The following is a 17,580-nucleotide window of genomic DNA, read 5'->3' on the forward strand; positions in this document are numbered from 1 at the left end:
TTTGCTCAACTTGATTCAGTTTATCAATGTCTGTCTTGTTCTGGAGAGCCTCAAACCAGACACAACATTCCAAATGCAGCCTGACAAATAGTGAACAGAGGGAAAGAACCACTTTTCCAGATCTTCTGGTCTTTAATAACTGTAGTCTAATATGCAGTTAGCCTTGTAGGGTCAAAGGTGTGCTACCGTTTCATGTTTAACTCACCATCCACCAGGACCCAAAGGTCCTTTTGTGCAAAGCTGTTTTCTGTCTAGCTTGACTTTCTTCCATCCCAGGTGCAGGGCTTTGCATTTTCCTTTGCTGAACTTTATGAGTTCCTGTCAGCCCGTTCCTCCATCCTCATCAAACCTCCTCTGCCATTCTGCCCTCCAGCATATGAACTACTCCTTTCCTCAGTTTGGTGTCATACACGAACTTGCTGAGAGCACTTCCAGTCCTATTCTCCAAACCATTAGTGAAGTTGTTGACCATTATCAGCCCCAGTATTGACTGCTGAGGAACATCACTAGCAACTGGCCACCAGCCAGTTCAGATCTTCTAGTTTTCTACCCACCCTATAGCGGGTAGACTATATCTCACTTGTTTGGCTACCAGGATAATAAGGGAGACTGTGCTAAAGGTCTTGCTAAAGTCCCAGGAAACAACATGTACTGCTCTGCCCTTGTCGACCAGACCATTGATCCCATCGTAGAAGGCAACCATCTTTGTCAGGCCTTGATTTGCCCTTGATAAATCCATGCTGGCGGTTCCCTATCACAGTCCATTGTGTGCCTAATAATGGCCTCAAGGATAACTTGTTCCATAATCTTCCATAAACCTCTCTTAGTATTTTATTGATCCCTTTTATTTGTAACTTTTTGTGTACAACTGTTTTTAGTTTTCCATGACTAAGTGATCAATAACAGGGTCAAGGGGGGCTTCATTCATTGTTGCAGAGAAAAACCATAGTGTTACATTATGATTGCATCCATCAGATTTAGGTCTGAATTAAAAAAACCCCAACACTGCTGCCCCCTGCAATTTCTCTAAAAGAGTCAAGCATATCCTCACAGTCAGATGATCATGTACTTAGCATTAAGTATACGCAAGAGGTCGAAGTTCATGGTCCTACCACAGCTGTGGGCCTCTTCTCAGAGGTGGGGATTCTGTTGTGGCATAAATCATCAACCATCCACTTCCAGCAGGTTTCTTATACCATGACTGACATTTTCTAGTCACAAGATAGGCATCTTGGCCCTTGTCTATTGCTCTTTATTACAGGATGGCATACTGTACTTCTGCTAATCTGTGTGGATACTGATGTTCCACCTAGGGCACATACACACAAACACCTGTGGCCTCGTCCTTCTTCAAAGGTGCGTCACAAGCTCCACTATTATGCTCTGCCTATGTCAAGATAAGTATTCCCTCTTGTTTTACAATGTTTTTTGATGGAGCCTTTCATTCCCAAGGTTTCATTTTCAGGTTGTCTTCAGATGTATTGGCAAACCAAGGGTTTTTTTTCCTTTTGATCCTAAAATATGAAAAGGCATGGAGGTAAATGTACTCTGATTTGGAAGTAATAGAACCTGTAGAAGAAGTGCCACTTTCTTTTTCATATAGTAAAAGGGGAAACAGAATTCCTTTGGTTTCCTCATTCTAACATATGAATACACAGCAGTTTCTCTCCATTTTTTTCTAGTCCTGTATATACCATTCATTTGTAACTTTTCAGGAATTAAAATATCTTTTATACTTTGCTTTCTTTATGGCTGAGAAGATTTTTTTTTCTATATTCAGACTGCTGTTGTCCAAGCTGTCTGTGGAAGCATTCACATTCAAAGTTGACTTCTTGTACCAAGAACTGTTGACCAAAAGTACCAGAATGGGAAATGGGAAACTACTGAAATCAAATCAAAGACTATGGTCTCACACCTGAAAAAAGACATATCATCCTTTTTTTCATCCAAGCCCTCCCATATGACTGTAACTTACACTCATGGGAAAAAATTGGATTATGATAGTAAAAATCCCCTTAATAAGAACACTGAGATATCAGTAATTGCTGATTGCTCCTGAGAATAAAAACAATCCTTACAAAAGCCACACTAAGAATCACCTTTACCACAGGAGCTGGTTGCAGACTCCTCCAGGCAGAGGGTGGCAGCAGACTCCCACCAGAAGAAGTGACTGCAAGGCACCAATTTGCCAGGGGTGAGCCAGCAGTAGCAGGGAGCAGTCGGACAGACAGAGGCCAACTGCAGTAGGCAGCTTTGATTAGAGCCCTTTTTATTCTCTGGACACTAATCCCTAAATAACTAAAATCAATGTATTTTAAAATTTAACTCTTAGTTAACGAACTAAGTAAAAGGGATGGTGTACAGCTAAGCAAATGTTAAGCTCCTACAGGAATCCTGAGAATGTGAAAAACCTTTACAATAATGGAAAAGGTTTTTTGGTTCTCCTGTTTCAGTGCATCTAGTTTCAGCTTGTTGCTGTAAAGCTAACAAGAAAGAAAAGCATGCTGACAAGCTGATTTGATGTTGCCATCTTAGCTAGTGTCTGGGACTTGTTGCATCCACTGCTCAGTGGAGCTTTTGTCTTTCATAGGAACTCATTAATAATTTTGTCATTGATTTGCATCATGTATCTATCTGGGGAAAAGTAGACCAGGATGTGATATTTTAATGATATTTATTATTTTTCTATTAAAAATTACATTATTAAAATACAAAGGGTAGCCTTTAATGCTGATTGTACAGCTTCTCTTTGCACTCAGTCTTAATCAGCACCTTGGTTTGGAGTTGTTATTATAGACACAGAATTAAAGGTGTGCAACTCATTGGCAAGTGAGAGTACTTAGACCTTTGTAGGAGTTAGTCCAAAGGTGTGCTGCATTGTAGCATAACAGCAATGAAAAATATGTGTACTTCAGGTGAAATCCCCAGGGCAAAACCCCCATCACTTTCGCATGGTCTGGGATATTACCTGAGGTATAAGGACTGAAAAAAATATTATGGTTCAAGTAATTGAATACCTGGCATTATATACAACACAACTTCACTAAGCTGTTCGTCTGTCTTGTTACACTAGAGCAGATCTTTTACAAGAATGGTCAAGTCTTGATTTAAAGACTACACATGACAAAAAAATCTATAACATCCCAAAGACAGTTGTCCTAGTGAAAAAAATGTGTCTTATTTTTAATGCAGTTTTGTCCTGTTTGATTTCCAGGCGCTGGAACATAGTCTACCTTTGTCTGCAGAATTAAATAAATAGATTTTTGCTGACTGCATAGCACTTCCACAGGATTTTTTCCTAAACCAGTCCCCATTTCTCAGCATATTCTTTTAGAAATGTCAACATCATGGGATCAAGGAGGTGGTTCTGGTTACCACCGTGTACAACAACCTTTCAAAGTTACCTTGCTCAACAGCCATGAGAGAAAGTTTCCTGACCTGGTCACCATCAAGCTGTGAGAATGTGCCCCGCTTGCTCTCCACTAAATCCTTATTTACTCTCTTCAAAATTCAATGAACTGTATTAATCTGTGATAAGCTGTTGGTTAACCAACCTCCTGATGATATTAACCACATGTTGCTTAAGTAAGGTCATATTAATGAGCACTCTAAATCACCATTAAAGGGCCCCACCTTTAAATTGCTCTCATAATTTTTGCAGCAACTATAGACTTTCTTTCTTCCAGAGATTGATTAGCACTGGATGACGAACTGTCTCATGCAGCACTTGCTTAGTGATGCACCAGGGTACAAGAAGAGACAACCAGCCTGAGTCAGACCTATGATCCCTCTAGCCCAAAGGCTTTTGCTGACAGGGGCTGCTCTACAAGGGGGGACAAGTTGGTAGCTGAGGGCCAACCCAGTGCAGACTGTACACCCAACACCTGATCAGGGTCAGCAGAGCCGAGGCAGCAACAGCCACTTATCCCAGCCTCAGGCCAGTGACCATCAGCCAAAGGCAAGTTAGGAAGTCAGGCCCTAGGACAATCCCAGAAACCCAGGCAATAATTCAGGCAGAGTGAGGGAGAGGGCTCAGCACATGCAAACCTCCAAAATGGTTCAGATCAGGACTGCATGCGCAGGCTGGAGCTGAAATGGGGCTCTGGGGCCCATGGGCAGAGGGGGAGGTGGGTCCCAGGGGAGGCAGGTCAGGGCCATCGGTCCCCTCAAAGCCCTGACAGGCAGTATTCAAGGGAGGATGCTTAGGGAAAGCGAGAGTCAGCAGTATGTATGATATGTCTACTACTCTCCCAATAGCCAATTAGTTTCAAAATACAAGAGAAGTCTTGAGCAGAACCAGGAGGCAAAGGCAGGTACCTAATGACCCACACGGCATTTTCTTTTCTATAACTACCCTGTCTCCCTTTGAACCTATGTATACAAAATTTCTTTGTGAGGATTTCTCAAGTCTCACATCTGTTGTGTGAAAAGCCAGCTCCTTTGCTTTGAACATCCCCTCTACTATATTGGTTTGGTGCTCCCTAGTTCTTGTAATGGAATAGATGGTGAGCAGCTGATCCCTAGCAGCCCTTCCCATGCAACTTGCAGTTCTCCTTTTTGTTATCTTTTTTCCACACTAACCAGCCCTAATCTCTCTTGCTATTGGTCATCCTTGTAGTCTTATACATAACCATGCTTTCTCATATGCTCTTTCACTTTCCAGGGATTTTTTTTTTTTTTTTTTTTTTGCCTGGGACTTTCTGAGGTGGTCTTTACATTTTAAAGAGCCTTCAGTACCTTTTTTCCTCTTCACCTAGTCACTATTTAAATCTGTGTAAACTTCTATCCCCATAATTCTACTATTGGTGAGATGAAATATTACCTCTGTTCATTTATGCTGTGCTTGCTAGTTTTCAGTATCCTCCTATGCTCTTCTTCTGTTAAACAAGCGTGTTCACTTTCTTCATATTTCTCATGATTATGAACAATAGTTCTCTATTTACAAATACTTTTAAAATACCCCTGTGACTTAGCTACTTGTGAGTCTATGTACTATGCACTTCATTGCTTCTAGAGAGGAGTAACTTTTTTTCTTTCAACGTTATGCAGAATTAAGTTGCATGTTTCAAACAGTTAAACTGTGTTGTGTCATCAACAGTCAAACCAGCCAAAGTGGTAATGCCAGTGTTTTCTCTCAGATGATAATAATCATGCTTCTATTTAAAAATATTACAGTACTTGTTTCATACATCAATCTTATTTTGAGCACGTCAAGGAGGCAACCCATCATTATTCAGTCTATGTGTTCTTTTTGATACATTCACACCATTTGCTCTCTGTCTTTTGGCAATTCCCTCAGAGTATAGGATCATATGTGGCAATTTAATAGTGTCACAAGGATGAGGTAGCTGTTCTACTGTCTGTGACCTGAAGATACTTCACCCTGTAGTGATGCTTCTTTCCTCTCAAATGCTGGGAAGGCATGAGCTATAGATCAAATGCATTGTTCCCACAGTCTACTGATCTCATCTTTTTGCCTCCTTCATTTATTAGAATTCCTCGATGTTTCCCTCCTGACATGGTTAGAAATGATGTGCCTATAAGTAAGACATATTATGTCATTTGAGAGTTGCATTTTTTGCTGGGAGGTAGAAGAGAAAATGTGCACTGGCTTATATGCCCCAGGCCTGGTTGCACATCCCATCACGCAACATAGCCTGCTACTCTTGCCTTCTCTCACATGCACCAATTAGGGTCCTTGCTATAAGATGAAAATGTATGAATACCATTTTTACATGGCATACAGCCCATGGATACTTCTTAACAAGGTTGTGAATTCCACTCTGACCTCAAAGGCTGATGTCAATGGTTGGAAATCTCCTCAGCCCATTCTTTTAACAGCCTCACCTTTGAAAATCAAAGGCATTTGCTTCTTTGTAGTCTCTCAATTGTGGTTTAATATCTCTAAGTCTAAAAAGAAAAGAAAAAAATCCAAATTTGTTGACCTTTGTGAGACATTATCAGTTGCAGATTTAGTTTAAGATGAAGAATTCTGGTAGGAAGAACCTGACAGATGCAAATCCCTTAGTGCTGAGACCATTGGTTCATCTATTATAACAAATCCAGAATATGTATCTCTAGTCACTCATCCATGCAGCCACATTACTACTTGAAGTATTAAAATAAAGTAGCAGACTTGAAAATATTTCAAAGTGGGAATGGTGTATATCTGCTTGGTAAGTTACAGTATTATCATTGCCGAAGGGTGAGAGGAAAAGAGTGCTCATTTTTAAACCATAATGAAAATAAGACTTACCGAAACAAATTCTTTTATAGTATTCCTCTTCCTTTCACGTGTAAAGAAAATGGGGTATGGAAGGAAAGCCCATGCTTTGAAAGAATCATTCACTAAGTACAGGCTTACATACATAAGCTTAGGTGATAATCCAAGAAGTTGATTTTTTTTCCTGTTTCTTTCTGAATTAGAGTAGGATATGTTTATTTCTCTTAATTTCTTTCTTTGTCCTGTAAGCCAGTGAATTTTGCTGGCTGTCTTGCTGCCAGGCATGTGCAGAACTGTCTCCATGACAGCTTCAGCATTGCTGAGCAGCAGTGTCCCTGCCGTAAACCCTGCTGGGACTGATTCACAAATTAGGAATCATCCCCATTTATTTGACACACATACAACATCAAGCATTGAGTGAAATGCAGATCTCTCTCCTTTTTCATTCCAACATGTACTTAAGTTGGGTTGCCCCTTTCTCTCACTGGATCTGACAGCTCATTGCTATGAAAAGTGCCCTCCCAAGGAGGCTATGGAAGGCTCCAAGCATCTCTCTTACTCCTGGATGCTGGTGTGGTTTGGCATTTTTTGCTGTTTTTATGATGATGTAGTATGAATGAGATCTGAGACTGGAATGTCAATCTTTGTGATTCACCCTAGCCATAATGCTTCAGTTAGGCCCATATTCACAAACCTTCTAATTATTTTAATTTTGTTTGTTTAGTTCAATATCTAGTTATACAAGGCAAAGTGAACAGCCACAGCTCTCCAGTACCCCATTGCCTGCAGCCTCCGACACTCACCTGGGAGGACAAAGAGCTGGGACAGGGGACTGGGTCTCCCATATTCCAAGCCACTCTCTAAACACTCACCCGCATGGCAAATGATGGGTGGCATTGGCCCTTCCTCTGATAACTGCATTTTCTCAAGTGATGGCTTTAAAACCTTACCTTCTGCAGATATTTGGTGCTTAAGCAACATCCTTCTTCTTGGTATTCCTATTGAATGGATTAGGTAGTTCCCTAAAGGCACACTGTAAACATTTATCATTGCCAAAGCTCAGTAAATACCACTCTCATATATCTGCCCCTCCTCACGCATCCCACAGGAGAGGCTCCACATCTGCCTCTGGCCTGCAAGCTCAGTTAGGCAGCAGGGTACCTACAGTCACTGCTGAGATGCAAGTGATGTGATATGAGATTGTTTTGCCCATATTATGATGAAGGGTGAAGCCTACCTTTCATCATGTGCTCTAAAATTCTAGTTGCTTTAAAGGACATCATTTGTAGTGGTGCTGTCACTATCTTTTTCAGTGCAAGCATTCTTGAGATTTTGTTCCATGTTGAACAGCTCTCCATTGTACTCCCCACCCCAAATTTATTTAATACCAAATATCGTCAAACTGCAAAAATGATATATAAAGGGATACTATGATACATGTCTTAGTTTCAGCTAGCAAATACAATAAATTAAAAGGAAAAGCCCCAAATCACCTGGTCTTTGAATTCATTTTATTGTTCCCAAGCTGCCTTGTCATAGCTTTTTAAAAAATAAATCATATGTATCTTGTATCATGTTGTTATTACATTGCATAAAATGCATGGAATTATTCAGTACACTGAGTACTAGCAAGTAGCAAGAAACTGCTGGAAACCTAAAAAAGCTCTATTTTTTATTCCAGTTTCCTTTGGATGATACTCTTGTGGTCTCTTTGACTGCAATGACAACTTTTATTGCTGTTATTGTTGTGCTCTAACGGATCTACTTGAAAAAGAATCCCTACCCACAACATTTGATGTCCTAAGTGTTATGGGTTGCATTCTTGAGATGCCCAGAGCCTGTAGCTGATTTGTCCTTCCAGAAAACCACCTTCCTCCTGCCCCATGCTGCACTGCTTGCAAGGGCGAGCTATGTGCAGAATATCCCTGCACATTCCAGGTTGCTAAGTCGGGTTTTGTGCACCAGCTCCTCTCGGGCTGGTACCATGGCAGAGAGGGCTGCATTGCAGCCTCCCCACTACCCCTCACACACAGAAGGAAGCCGAGGGGCAGCAGTGGCTGTTGCAGCTTGACGAGGAGGGAGGGAGCTGAGGGGCAGCCATAAAAATAGCTTCTCAGCAAGGGAGCAAGCTGCACCTCCCCAGCCGTTACAAATCCCCTCACTTGACTGGCACTGACTTGGCAGGACAAATGGTGAGCAGTGTTTTCAGAGCTGTAAATGTGCTTAAAATGGTTGCCTTTGCTTTTGGTGTTTACAGTGAAAATTACATGAAGGTGAACATTTTCAGGGTGGATACTAAGATACTGCTTCACTGATGATGAATTTTTGCCTGGAACACCACTCACTGGGTAAAGCCATGGTGGAGATCTCAGTTTTCCTAAAGTCTGGTCTCCTTTTCTGGCCAGTAAGTTGTCTGAATTAAACGGTCACTATTGACAAAATTATCTTTCCTGCTCTTTGTCCCACAGGTGCCTCTCTCCCCGTTGGCTGAGAGGGTCTCATCTTGTGGAGAAGACCTTTTCCGGAGAACCCAAAGGACAGCAACACTGAAGAAAATGGACACCGTGCCCAGCACCAAAGTCAGCCCCAGGTACACGTACCTGAGAGAGAAATGATTGATCAGAGCCTATTTCAAAGGCAACATACGACTAGAAGGCATCAAGGACACATTCATATTTTCATGCAGTAAGGCTGAGTAAGAAAGCTCTTCAAGGAAGGTGATGACCCTGGACATGAGAGTTTGCCAGTTTGCCAGCTCACCCAGGTCAGACATTGAGTGGTCCGTGGCCAAGAAAGTGTCTCAGGCATTGACTGACCTCCTCTACCCCAATGTGCTTCAGTGAGAATAACACTAATATTTCTAGGGCAATTAATTTATTTTTTGGTTGCCTCTTAAACAGTACCAGTGATACCAAGACCATTTGATGGTATTTTTCCTTTACACGCATAATGACAGTGACAACATTATGCAACAATAACGTCATTATGCTTTATTAGTAATGAGTCCCAACTGAGCTTTTGTTCTTTTCTTGTTTTTTCAAAACAAGATGTACCCTCCGCTCATGGTTTTTCCCGGGGATAGGGAGAAAGGCAACCTGTTCTCTCATTTTCCTTTTACCATTGTTATTCCATTCTCCATTTCTGGTAATGCCTTTCATAAACACAGTTCAGATAATTACTCTCCTCTAGCAATAGGTTGATAAAGACAACACTGCGCTTAAGGCTCTAGATAAGCCAAGAATGCTCTGTGGCACCCTTCCCTTCCTTTTTGTGGTCCAGCTCCAACATGGAGCAATGATGAGGTTTAACAGCCCTTTTACTTATTCACTTACTTATTTACTTACACACACACACTCTCACAGCAGAATTGTTAAAAAATGGGGGAAGCTTTACCATAAAATTGAGGATTTAACTGAACATTTTTGGGGCGAAAAAATCAAGTGACTTAAATATTTCCAGCTGATATTGAATTAAGATGACGCCCCCCAAAAAAGAGACTAAACCAAAAGAGAATGCTAAACCCTGAGCATTATTGTTAATATTGCTCTTTCATTTGGCATCAAATCTTTCACTCAAATTTTCTGACAGAAATTCTTCTACCAGTGCCAGGTGTAGATGTACTTAAAGAACACAAGTTAAAGAACGAATGGAGAAGAGCTGTTACCTGAGTGCACTGGAGTCGTAGAGTCTGCATGCTCCTCTTCCCCCACATCTTTTGCTTCCCCATTTCAGGCAAGTGGTATCTATGGCCACTCCAAAATACACTGGGGCTGGAATTCCCGCTGGGTATATTTAGCAAATAAATAGAGGCAAGAAGGTTACTTTCCAGGGTGATTAGTTCTGATCTAGAGACATGTTCATGTAGAACATCAAATAATAAGTTTGAACAGCAATGACACTTCCATACTGTTTGCTGGTTCGAGAAGTTGTGCTTTGTGCTGCCCAAACACACACTGCCCTTTCCTCCCTGTGGAGAATCGGGGTGGGGAGGAAACGCAGCTGAACATCAAAAAGCCTGTGGAAGTCAGCGGAAGGAGTGCTGGCCATGGCTTGGTTTCCTCGCCCTGCAGGACCCCTCCGGGGAAAAAAAAAGGAGATATTTCTCCTTTCTTGGGAGCGATGGACCCTGTTCAGCTTGGGGGTGGGGGGGGTGTCCTGTGTGTTGGTTGGGGAGGGGTGAGAAGGGAGAGACACAGTGGGGCTGGGAGCCTGCAGTGGGACTACAAGTATCCTACAAGTATCTTGAGATCCTACTGTGGCAGGGGCAAACCTGCTGCAGTGCTTGTGGGTGATGGAAAGGAAAAGCCTTTCTTCAGGTGCTAATGGAGACGTTGTGGACTCTGTGCAACCTGGGGAGATACCCATGGTTGCTGGAGAAGAAAGTAAGCCTGGAGGGAAAACCCTGGCCTGCACAGGTGTGAGAAAAGTGCCAACAGCTTGTTTTGATGTCATTTCATCTGCCTCATCCAGCCCATCTAAGTCTGCTCTATTTAAATAAGTAACTTGCCCCTTGCTAATTATTACTTTTTCTGTGAAGACCTAGAGGATTTTAGAGTTTTCAGTTCATTGGCATCTCATGGTATCCATTATTTTAGAGAAAACTTATAGGTGGCTCTACCACGAGGCTGCAGTGAACCCTGCCCTCAGGCACACCTGTAGTTAGATTGGTTCCCTTAGAAACTAATGAAAATATGCCTGAAAAATGATCACAAATTCTGAGCTATAGCTGTTCTATTATGCTTGTTGTTGAATAAGGAAAGACAAAAAGTAATTTTGATGTTAGCTTCATAGTCCGAAGGATCACTTGTCACCTCTATGGACATTAGCCATGTATATTTTTATTATACCTAAGACGCAGTTACACGATTTATGAAATACAAAGCTGCTTCCCTTTTCCAACACTTTTCCTATTTTTTTTTTTAAATCATGTAATATTAACTTGTCAGTTAGACCTCGTTCTTTCCAACAATCGAAGTTTAATTCTAGAATAAATGATTAGTGAGGCGTATATTAAAATACACCCAAAAGTACAACCGGACTTACCAAGTACTCTTATTGCCAAGGTGTAGATACCAAGTGCAAATGATTTCAAGTGTGGTTTAATGCACCTAAAAATAAAAAAAAAAAAGGTGTTAAATAGAAATAAATAATTGACTGTGGATAATTTGAACACAAATAGAAAGCAAGAGGAAGGAAAGAAATGTGAGTTTTTCCTCCTTACTGACACTGACTTTAACAAAATTACAGAAATATGTAAATAATGTGATAAAATCAGATCAGTATCTAGGAATTCTGAACATCTATATTCAATATCACATTTTAAGAAGATGTGCATTTTCAGGTAATACCAGCACTTAGGAGTTACTAACACACAACAAGAAAATTGGTTGTGAAATCATGCATCATTGGATAGTCTTATTCAGTTAAACACTCTCTGAAATTGCGGATCATGACCCAGGCTAGTACAAGGTATTTAGGCACTCAATTTTCATTGCACTGTATCTAGGATCAGGATCACACGTCCTGTAAAGGTAAATCCTCCAAACCATTCTCTGACAGAACAGACCATTAGCATTTGGACTTTTTTGAGCTTGCAGCGGGGCCCAGCACAGACATCAGTCCTTCTGGCTCCAGATCAGCCCTGCTCCAGCCTTGGGTCATCATCCCGGCTCTTCTAGGAGGGTGGAGATGGTGAGCAGAACAGCTGCCTTTCACATCCACACTAGCAGCAGTGTGCGTATGGAGCTGCTCAAATTAGTAAGATTCATCTGCTGCTAACCTCACCAGCTGCTCAAGTCTGCTGTTTCACCCAGCATGTATCAGACTGCCTATTACAATACCTAATCCAGCAAGAACCTGAGTACATGCTTTACTTCTAGCATGTGAGTAGTGCCAGTCACACGATTAAACTGGGACATGCTTGATTATATGGGGTGAATAACACGTGTATCATTGTGGCAACTGATAAAACTCCCTGTTCTCACAGTGATTCTATTCAGTATAAAAAGAAAAAAAAAGGGCTGAAATTCAGTTGTCACTATGGATAAACATAGCACTTTGGAGGTCCAGTCTATGTGCTCTGAACTAGGATGGACTCAGCATCTGCAGAAATTCATGTAATCGGGAATACATTTTAAAAAATAATAAAGACATTGCAGAACTAGCTCTTTTGTTCCCCTCCAGTGATGTTTTTTTATTTCCCAATGAAGCTGCCAGAACAGCATTAAGTACCCATATGGTAAATGATAATTGGGTCACCTTCCCTTAATTTAGTGAAAATGGAGAAGGACGTGAAGGACACATATGGAAAACAACACCGAAGTACCATGCTCAAAAAATTGTGTGCATCTCATTTTGTAATCTGAGTGCTTTATTGTCTAATGCCCTGATCATGGATTATGATCATACAGTCTGTTATATTGTGGCTTTTACAGGCACTGCCACCTATACAGGCATGAATGTAATATGATTTTGAGCTGGAAGTACAGTGTTTTGCCCTCCTATCAGATACATGTTACACAAGCAAGCCCCAGCCTGGAAGTCCTTTTAACCAAATGCAAGGGTGTAGAACGCAAAAAGTGGAGAATAAAACCAATAACTGGATATTTATTATGTGTTCCATAGGATTTATATCCTGGAAAAAAAAAAATCTTCTCTTTCAGATGGAAAAAAGATTGTTTGACCATTCGTATTGTCTTTGCACGGAAACACGAGTTCTTTGAGATCCTGAGTGAGAGCCAAACCTCTCAGGGAGATCTGAGACTTCCTTTTCACTGCCTAATCACCTGCTATTAATAGCTGGTGCTTGAACAACAGCTATCTGAATTGCAGGGTTTTTTCTCCAAAATTTCAGGGCTTTCCCAAGTCCCTTGGCAATTGTAATTAGTCTAATACCACTAAAAAGACATTTCAGCAAATGACTCGGTCACTAGCTGTAAGCATATTTCAATGATTTCAGCCGTGTAAACCCTTGAAGTAAATGTCACTAAATCTTATAGGCTTTTAGGGATTTAGCTGTATTTGTGCTCCATGGCAGGTGCAATGGTATCTGCTCATCTGAAAACATCAGCTTGCTTAAGTGCTGGAATCTTATCAGAGCTGACTGAATACTGAATAATTGTAAAAACAGATAACTGGAAAAAATACTTAATGAAGTCTGCAACTTGACCTTGGGACTATTTATTTTCAAAGAGCATTTATTTTCCTTCTGGGAACAGAAGCACATTTTCAGTTCAGACAGATTTTCAGGGAAAGCCAGTCAGTGATGGATTTCAGAAAAGTGAGCGTGAGCTTAAAGTGGAATTGTGCCCACAGGTCATTTTGCAGAGAAAAAAAAAAAAGAAAACATTGAACTTACTGCAACATGTTTTGTTTAGCTGCACATCAGATTTGGGTGCTTTCAATCCAGCAGAAAAACACATAACTTTTCAGTTTCAATTAAATGGCTCTCAAAGTAAAATGATTTTCAAAAGAAATAAAAGCTCCGGAGCAGAACCAATAAAGCTGTTTTGCTGATTTCATATAACAAAATATTTTCATATCATTATTGAAAACCTCTCTAAGCTTTTCTAAATTAAGCATTAAGTCCCCTGAAAGCAAGTTCTTAGGGTTGAGAAGTGCAGGCAACCCTGTGTGATTTAAGCTCATAGGTGTTCAATTATGGACATCTCCTCCCAGACACATCTGCAGTGGAGACAAGATGGAAAGCAGGAGGTTGAGCATGGCAATGATGGTTTCAAGGCCCTGTACCATACTGTATCTGTACATTTTCTACCATATGTTTTATGGATAGAAAGGGGACATCATGTGGAGGGAAAGGGGAAGGGAACTGTATCCCTGCATAGCTTTAGGCCCATATTTGTACAACAAAAAATCCCCCTGTGTCAGAAGCAACCACAGAGGGCAATATCTGGTGGAAATCCTGAAGGCTTTGCTACAAGCTCTCAACTCGTGAATCATCCTCCTTGGTGCATGGACAGTTTCAGTGGTGCATAAGCTTCAGTAAAAAATGTCTAAAATGGATTATAATATGATTGTTCTTCTTGGAGTGACTCCTCAGGGAGGGGGGGGAGAGAGAGAGAGAGATGTCATGTAATTTTGCAGTACTCAGTGGTAATCCTACGAGGTGGGTGGGGAAAGCTATGCAGCTTATATGGTTTAAGGCATATACCTCACTGGCAGTGTTTGTGGAGGGCAGTGGAGAAGGATCCTCACCTCAACCATTTCTGAAAGTCTCTGTGTGAATATTACTTCTGGTTCAAGGACTGTGCTGGAACCATAGCTGAAGTTACATTTCTTTATTTAGGTTTTTCCATATAGCCTATATTCAGCCAGTTCTAGCACTGGCTTTTTCCATGTGATATAAAGACACTGGCAATGAGACAGGGCCTGTTCCAGAAAATTTGATTCAAAAACAAAGAGAATTTTGGGGTAAGAAAACACAACAATAATAAAGATTAGTTAAACTGTATTTGCCGTTGTTTTGTTTGAGAAGTAGAATGTACCCATCTGGAAATAATTTGGAAAGAGAAACTGAGAAAGAAAGCTTTCCAAAACAAAGCGAAGCAGCACTTAGAATCTAAAAATTGCAAGAAGCTGACAAAAATCCAGATTAACAGCTGGAAGTATTATATTCCTTTTGCACTTTCTAAAATTAGCTTAAAAGCTTACACTTGGTGATGGACAAATAGTTCCAGCAGTTAAATATGTATTGGAACAATCCCTTGGGACAAGCATTTAATAAACCTGTGATTATTACAACATAAAAAAACCCAAACCCTCATGCTAAATCTATCTTTGCTGTGAAGAGAGAAACCTGGGACAGAACAATTATATGGAATAATAAAGTGGACTAGAGGAGAACAGTTGAGTATATATAGAGGGTTTGGGTTAGATCACCTCTGTGTAGCTGTGCATTGGTATCCATAGCAAGTAAGGAAAACTGGCCACCTATAAGCATACACATGCACACATTGGCATGTGCAGAGCTAATTTCCATTTGCGTGGAGGCCATTTAACACCGTTCTGGTAATGTAAAAGGCATTAAGAGAAGTGGAATTTGGTGTAAATGATAACCACGTCTCCTATATCATGTTTAAAACCAGAAAGGTATTGCTGGTAGAGACGATCATAAGCACATTGTTGCTTCAATGGTAGAAAACTCATTGTCAAATTACGAGGATGGCTTTCAATAGTAAAAAAAAATATTTTAAAAGCCGCCTTGCATCGCTGAAAACATTTTGCAATACTTGGCGGGGGGGGAGGGAGACCCAGTTACATATGTCAAAACACCTTGAAAACATTTGGCAATGCTAGCAGAAATTATTTCTTACCTTAGAAGCAGTATGTATCCGGGTGTGCCACCTACTGACAAAGTATATGAAGTGATAACTGATATTATTAGAAAATACAGAAATATTTTTGAACACTCATTTCCTTTTTGACATGGTCCCACCACAGCTGAGGAGCTTCGTGAAGGAGATTTCAAGGTTCCCACGCAGCTGCAGTTAAAAAATACCTGGAAGACAGAAGGCAAAAGTGTATGGTAACCCAAACAGCGGAGAAGTGGATGGACAGGAATTGCACATCATGCTTTTCTGGGTAGCCAAAAGTTTAAATCCAAACTGGAAAATGTTTTTCAAAAGGAAAAGGCTTGTTCATTGAAGGAGAAATTTATAAAGAAAGTATCTACTGTTGATGAATGTATTTAGTGGTTTTTTTAAACAGTTTTTGTAGCCAACAGCTAAAAAAAACCCCTCTACCTTCTCTGCTTGGGATTTCTGCTGGAAACAGCAATTGAGAAAGTTTTACATGTGGGTGGCAGATTGATTAAAAGACCTGAGGAGTTTAGGGCTGGAGAGGATGTGCCTTACTCAATTTTAATCCACTTACTCTAACAGAACTGGTTGTATTAGGAAAACTATCACAACACATATGGAAACGAAAGATTGTCTTACGGTGTTTTTCCCACTGCCATTGGACGCCTGGCAGCCAGCAAGACAAGCAGAAATGTAGGTAACTCCATTTTCCCCGCAGATGGGGTCCCAGTCGTTCTTGGAACATGCACAGCCCGAGTTGCACTCTGAAAAGAGGGCTTGCTCGTAATCAGTCGTCTGTTTAGTTCTGGGGAAAAAGAGAAATTGCAATGATGTTTTCTAGCAGATGTGGAAAAAATAATTATCAAATCATGGGTTATGCTCTCTGCCAGGCACACCTGGCCAGACCTTCTGTCTGTGGTCCATTAAGGTGTTGTCTCTTCACATCCATGCAGCAGTGTAAATTCTTATTTCTCTGTTATCAAAAGGTTTTCACAATATCACACCACCTACTGTGAGATAGTAGCTACCTTATTAAGGGGGACAGCTGACAATTTCTATTCATGCATTTTCTCAGATTTTCTAAGCTTTTAGTTATCTGAGGCTTGATGCAGTTTTAAGAAAACTGGACAAAAAAGTTTGATTACTCCAGTGGCAAAGAGCAGAGTGAGTTACTCATGGGAAACGGTCGCTGCAGAAGTTAGTGAGGAAATTATCAGAATGGGATTCATCCAAACTGAGGGTCTGTTACCTTGCACGACAGCCATCTGCCAACTTCAGCCAGCTGCTGCTGAAGTCACCAGCGAACCAGCTCCTGGGGCTGCTGTAGAGTCGGTGCTGGAAACTCCTCCCAAAAAGTGAGCTTTACAGAGTAATAGCATGGGCAAAAGTGACCAAAAAGTGCTAGCCTCAGGTGTACTTCACGGTTAACATCATGGCTAACTCATAGTTAATCCATGAATCCTTAAGTTTTGGTTTCAGAAGCTATTAAATGCCATGGGTTGTTCAGCAGCATACAGAGGCAAGGAACAGTTAATTGAATCTCACCCCCCCTACTGAGCTCCTCACATTTCCAGAAATCTCTAGGCTCAAAGGATGGGTCCCATGGCAATAATAATTAAAAAGTAATCAGAAAAATAATCTGCACTTGTGGCATAAACCCCTCTGGGCTGAAGGCAACAATCACAAAAGCGTTCTGACACAATGCCCGCTGGAATACATGGAGTGGTTTCCACCGCTTTGAATCAAATTTCTGGGAAGCATATTTAGGTCAGTCATTCTCTTTTCAACAATATATACTTTGTGGAATAAAACGAGGAAGGAGTTAGGTTTGCAATAACATTTTATGCTGAAGCATGCCCTTCCCAGCATACCCGTGGTACGACACGGTCAATCCGGCCACATCGGAGTTCTCACAGCCCATTGCAAATAATGAGAGGAGCAAAAGGTAACCAAAGAAAGATGATCCCAGGGAGAGTTTTGCGGCCCCTAAAACATTGATTCTGAATTTTTTCATGATCAGTCCCCCAGAGAATATGCCAA

The 17,580-nt window shown here is 41.0% G+C and overlaps 2 protein-coding genes across 2 annotated transcripts in view; both read right to left on the reverse strand.

Moving 5' to 3' along the window:
- Positions 1-10,130, reverse strand: part of LOC103924484 (solute carrier organic anion transporter family member 1C1-like) — a 35,478-nt gene extending 25,348 nt beyond the window's left edge. The window contains exon 1 of the mRNA XM_009333012.1: positions 9,888-10,130. The gene's annotated coding sequence lies outside the window, so the exon portion shown is untranslated. The remainder of the gene's footprint in view (positions 1-9,887) is intronic.
- Positions 8,601-17,580, reverse strand: part of LOC103924485 (solute carrier organic anion transporter family member 1C1-like) — a 21,965-nt gene continuing 12,985 nt past the window's right edge. Inside the window, exons 10-15 of the mRNA XM_009333014.1 lie at positions 17,412-17,580; positions 16,180-16,345; positions 15,556-15,740; positions 11,267-11,331; positions 9,888-10,005; positions 8,601-8,823 (exon numbers count right to left, since the gene is read on the reverse strand). Coding sequence (XP_009331289.1) covers positions 8,601-8,823; positions 9,888-10,005; positions 11,267-11,331; positions 15,556-15,740; positions 16,180-16,345; positions 17,412-17,580 — 926 coding nt within the window. The remainder of the gene's footprint in view (positions 8,824-9,887; positions 10,006-11,266; positions 11,332-15,555; positions 15,741-16,179; positions 16,346-17,411) is intronic.

This window comes from Pygoscelis adeliae, unplaced genomic scaffold, assembly GCF_000699105.1.
Source record: "Pygoscelis adeliae isolate BGI_AS28 unplaced genomic scaffold, ASM69910v1 Scaffold38, whole genome shotgun sequence".
In the NCBI taxonomy this organism is placed as follows: domain Eukaryota; kingdom Metazoa; phylum Chordata; class Aves; order Sphenisciformes; family Spheniscidae; genus Pygoscelis; species Pygoscelis adeliae.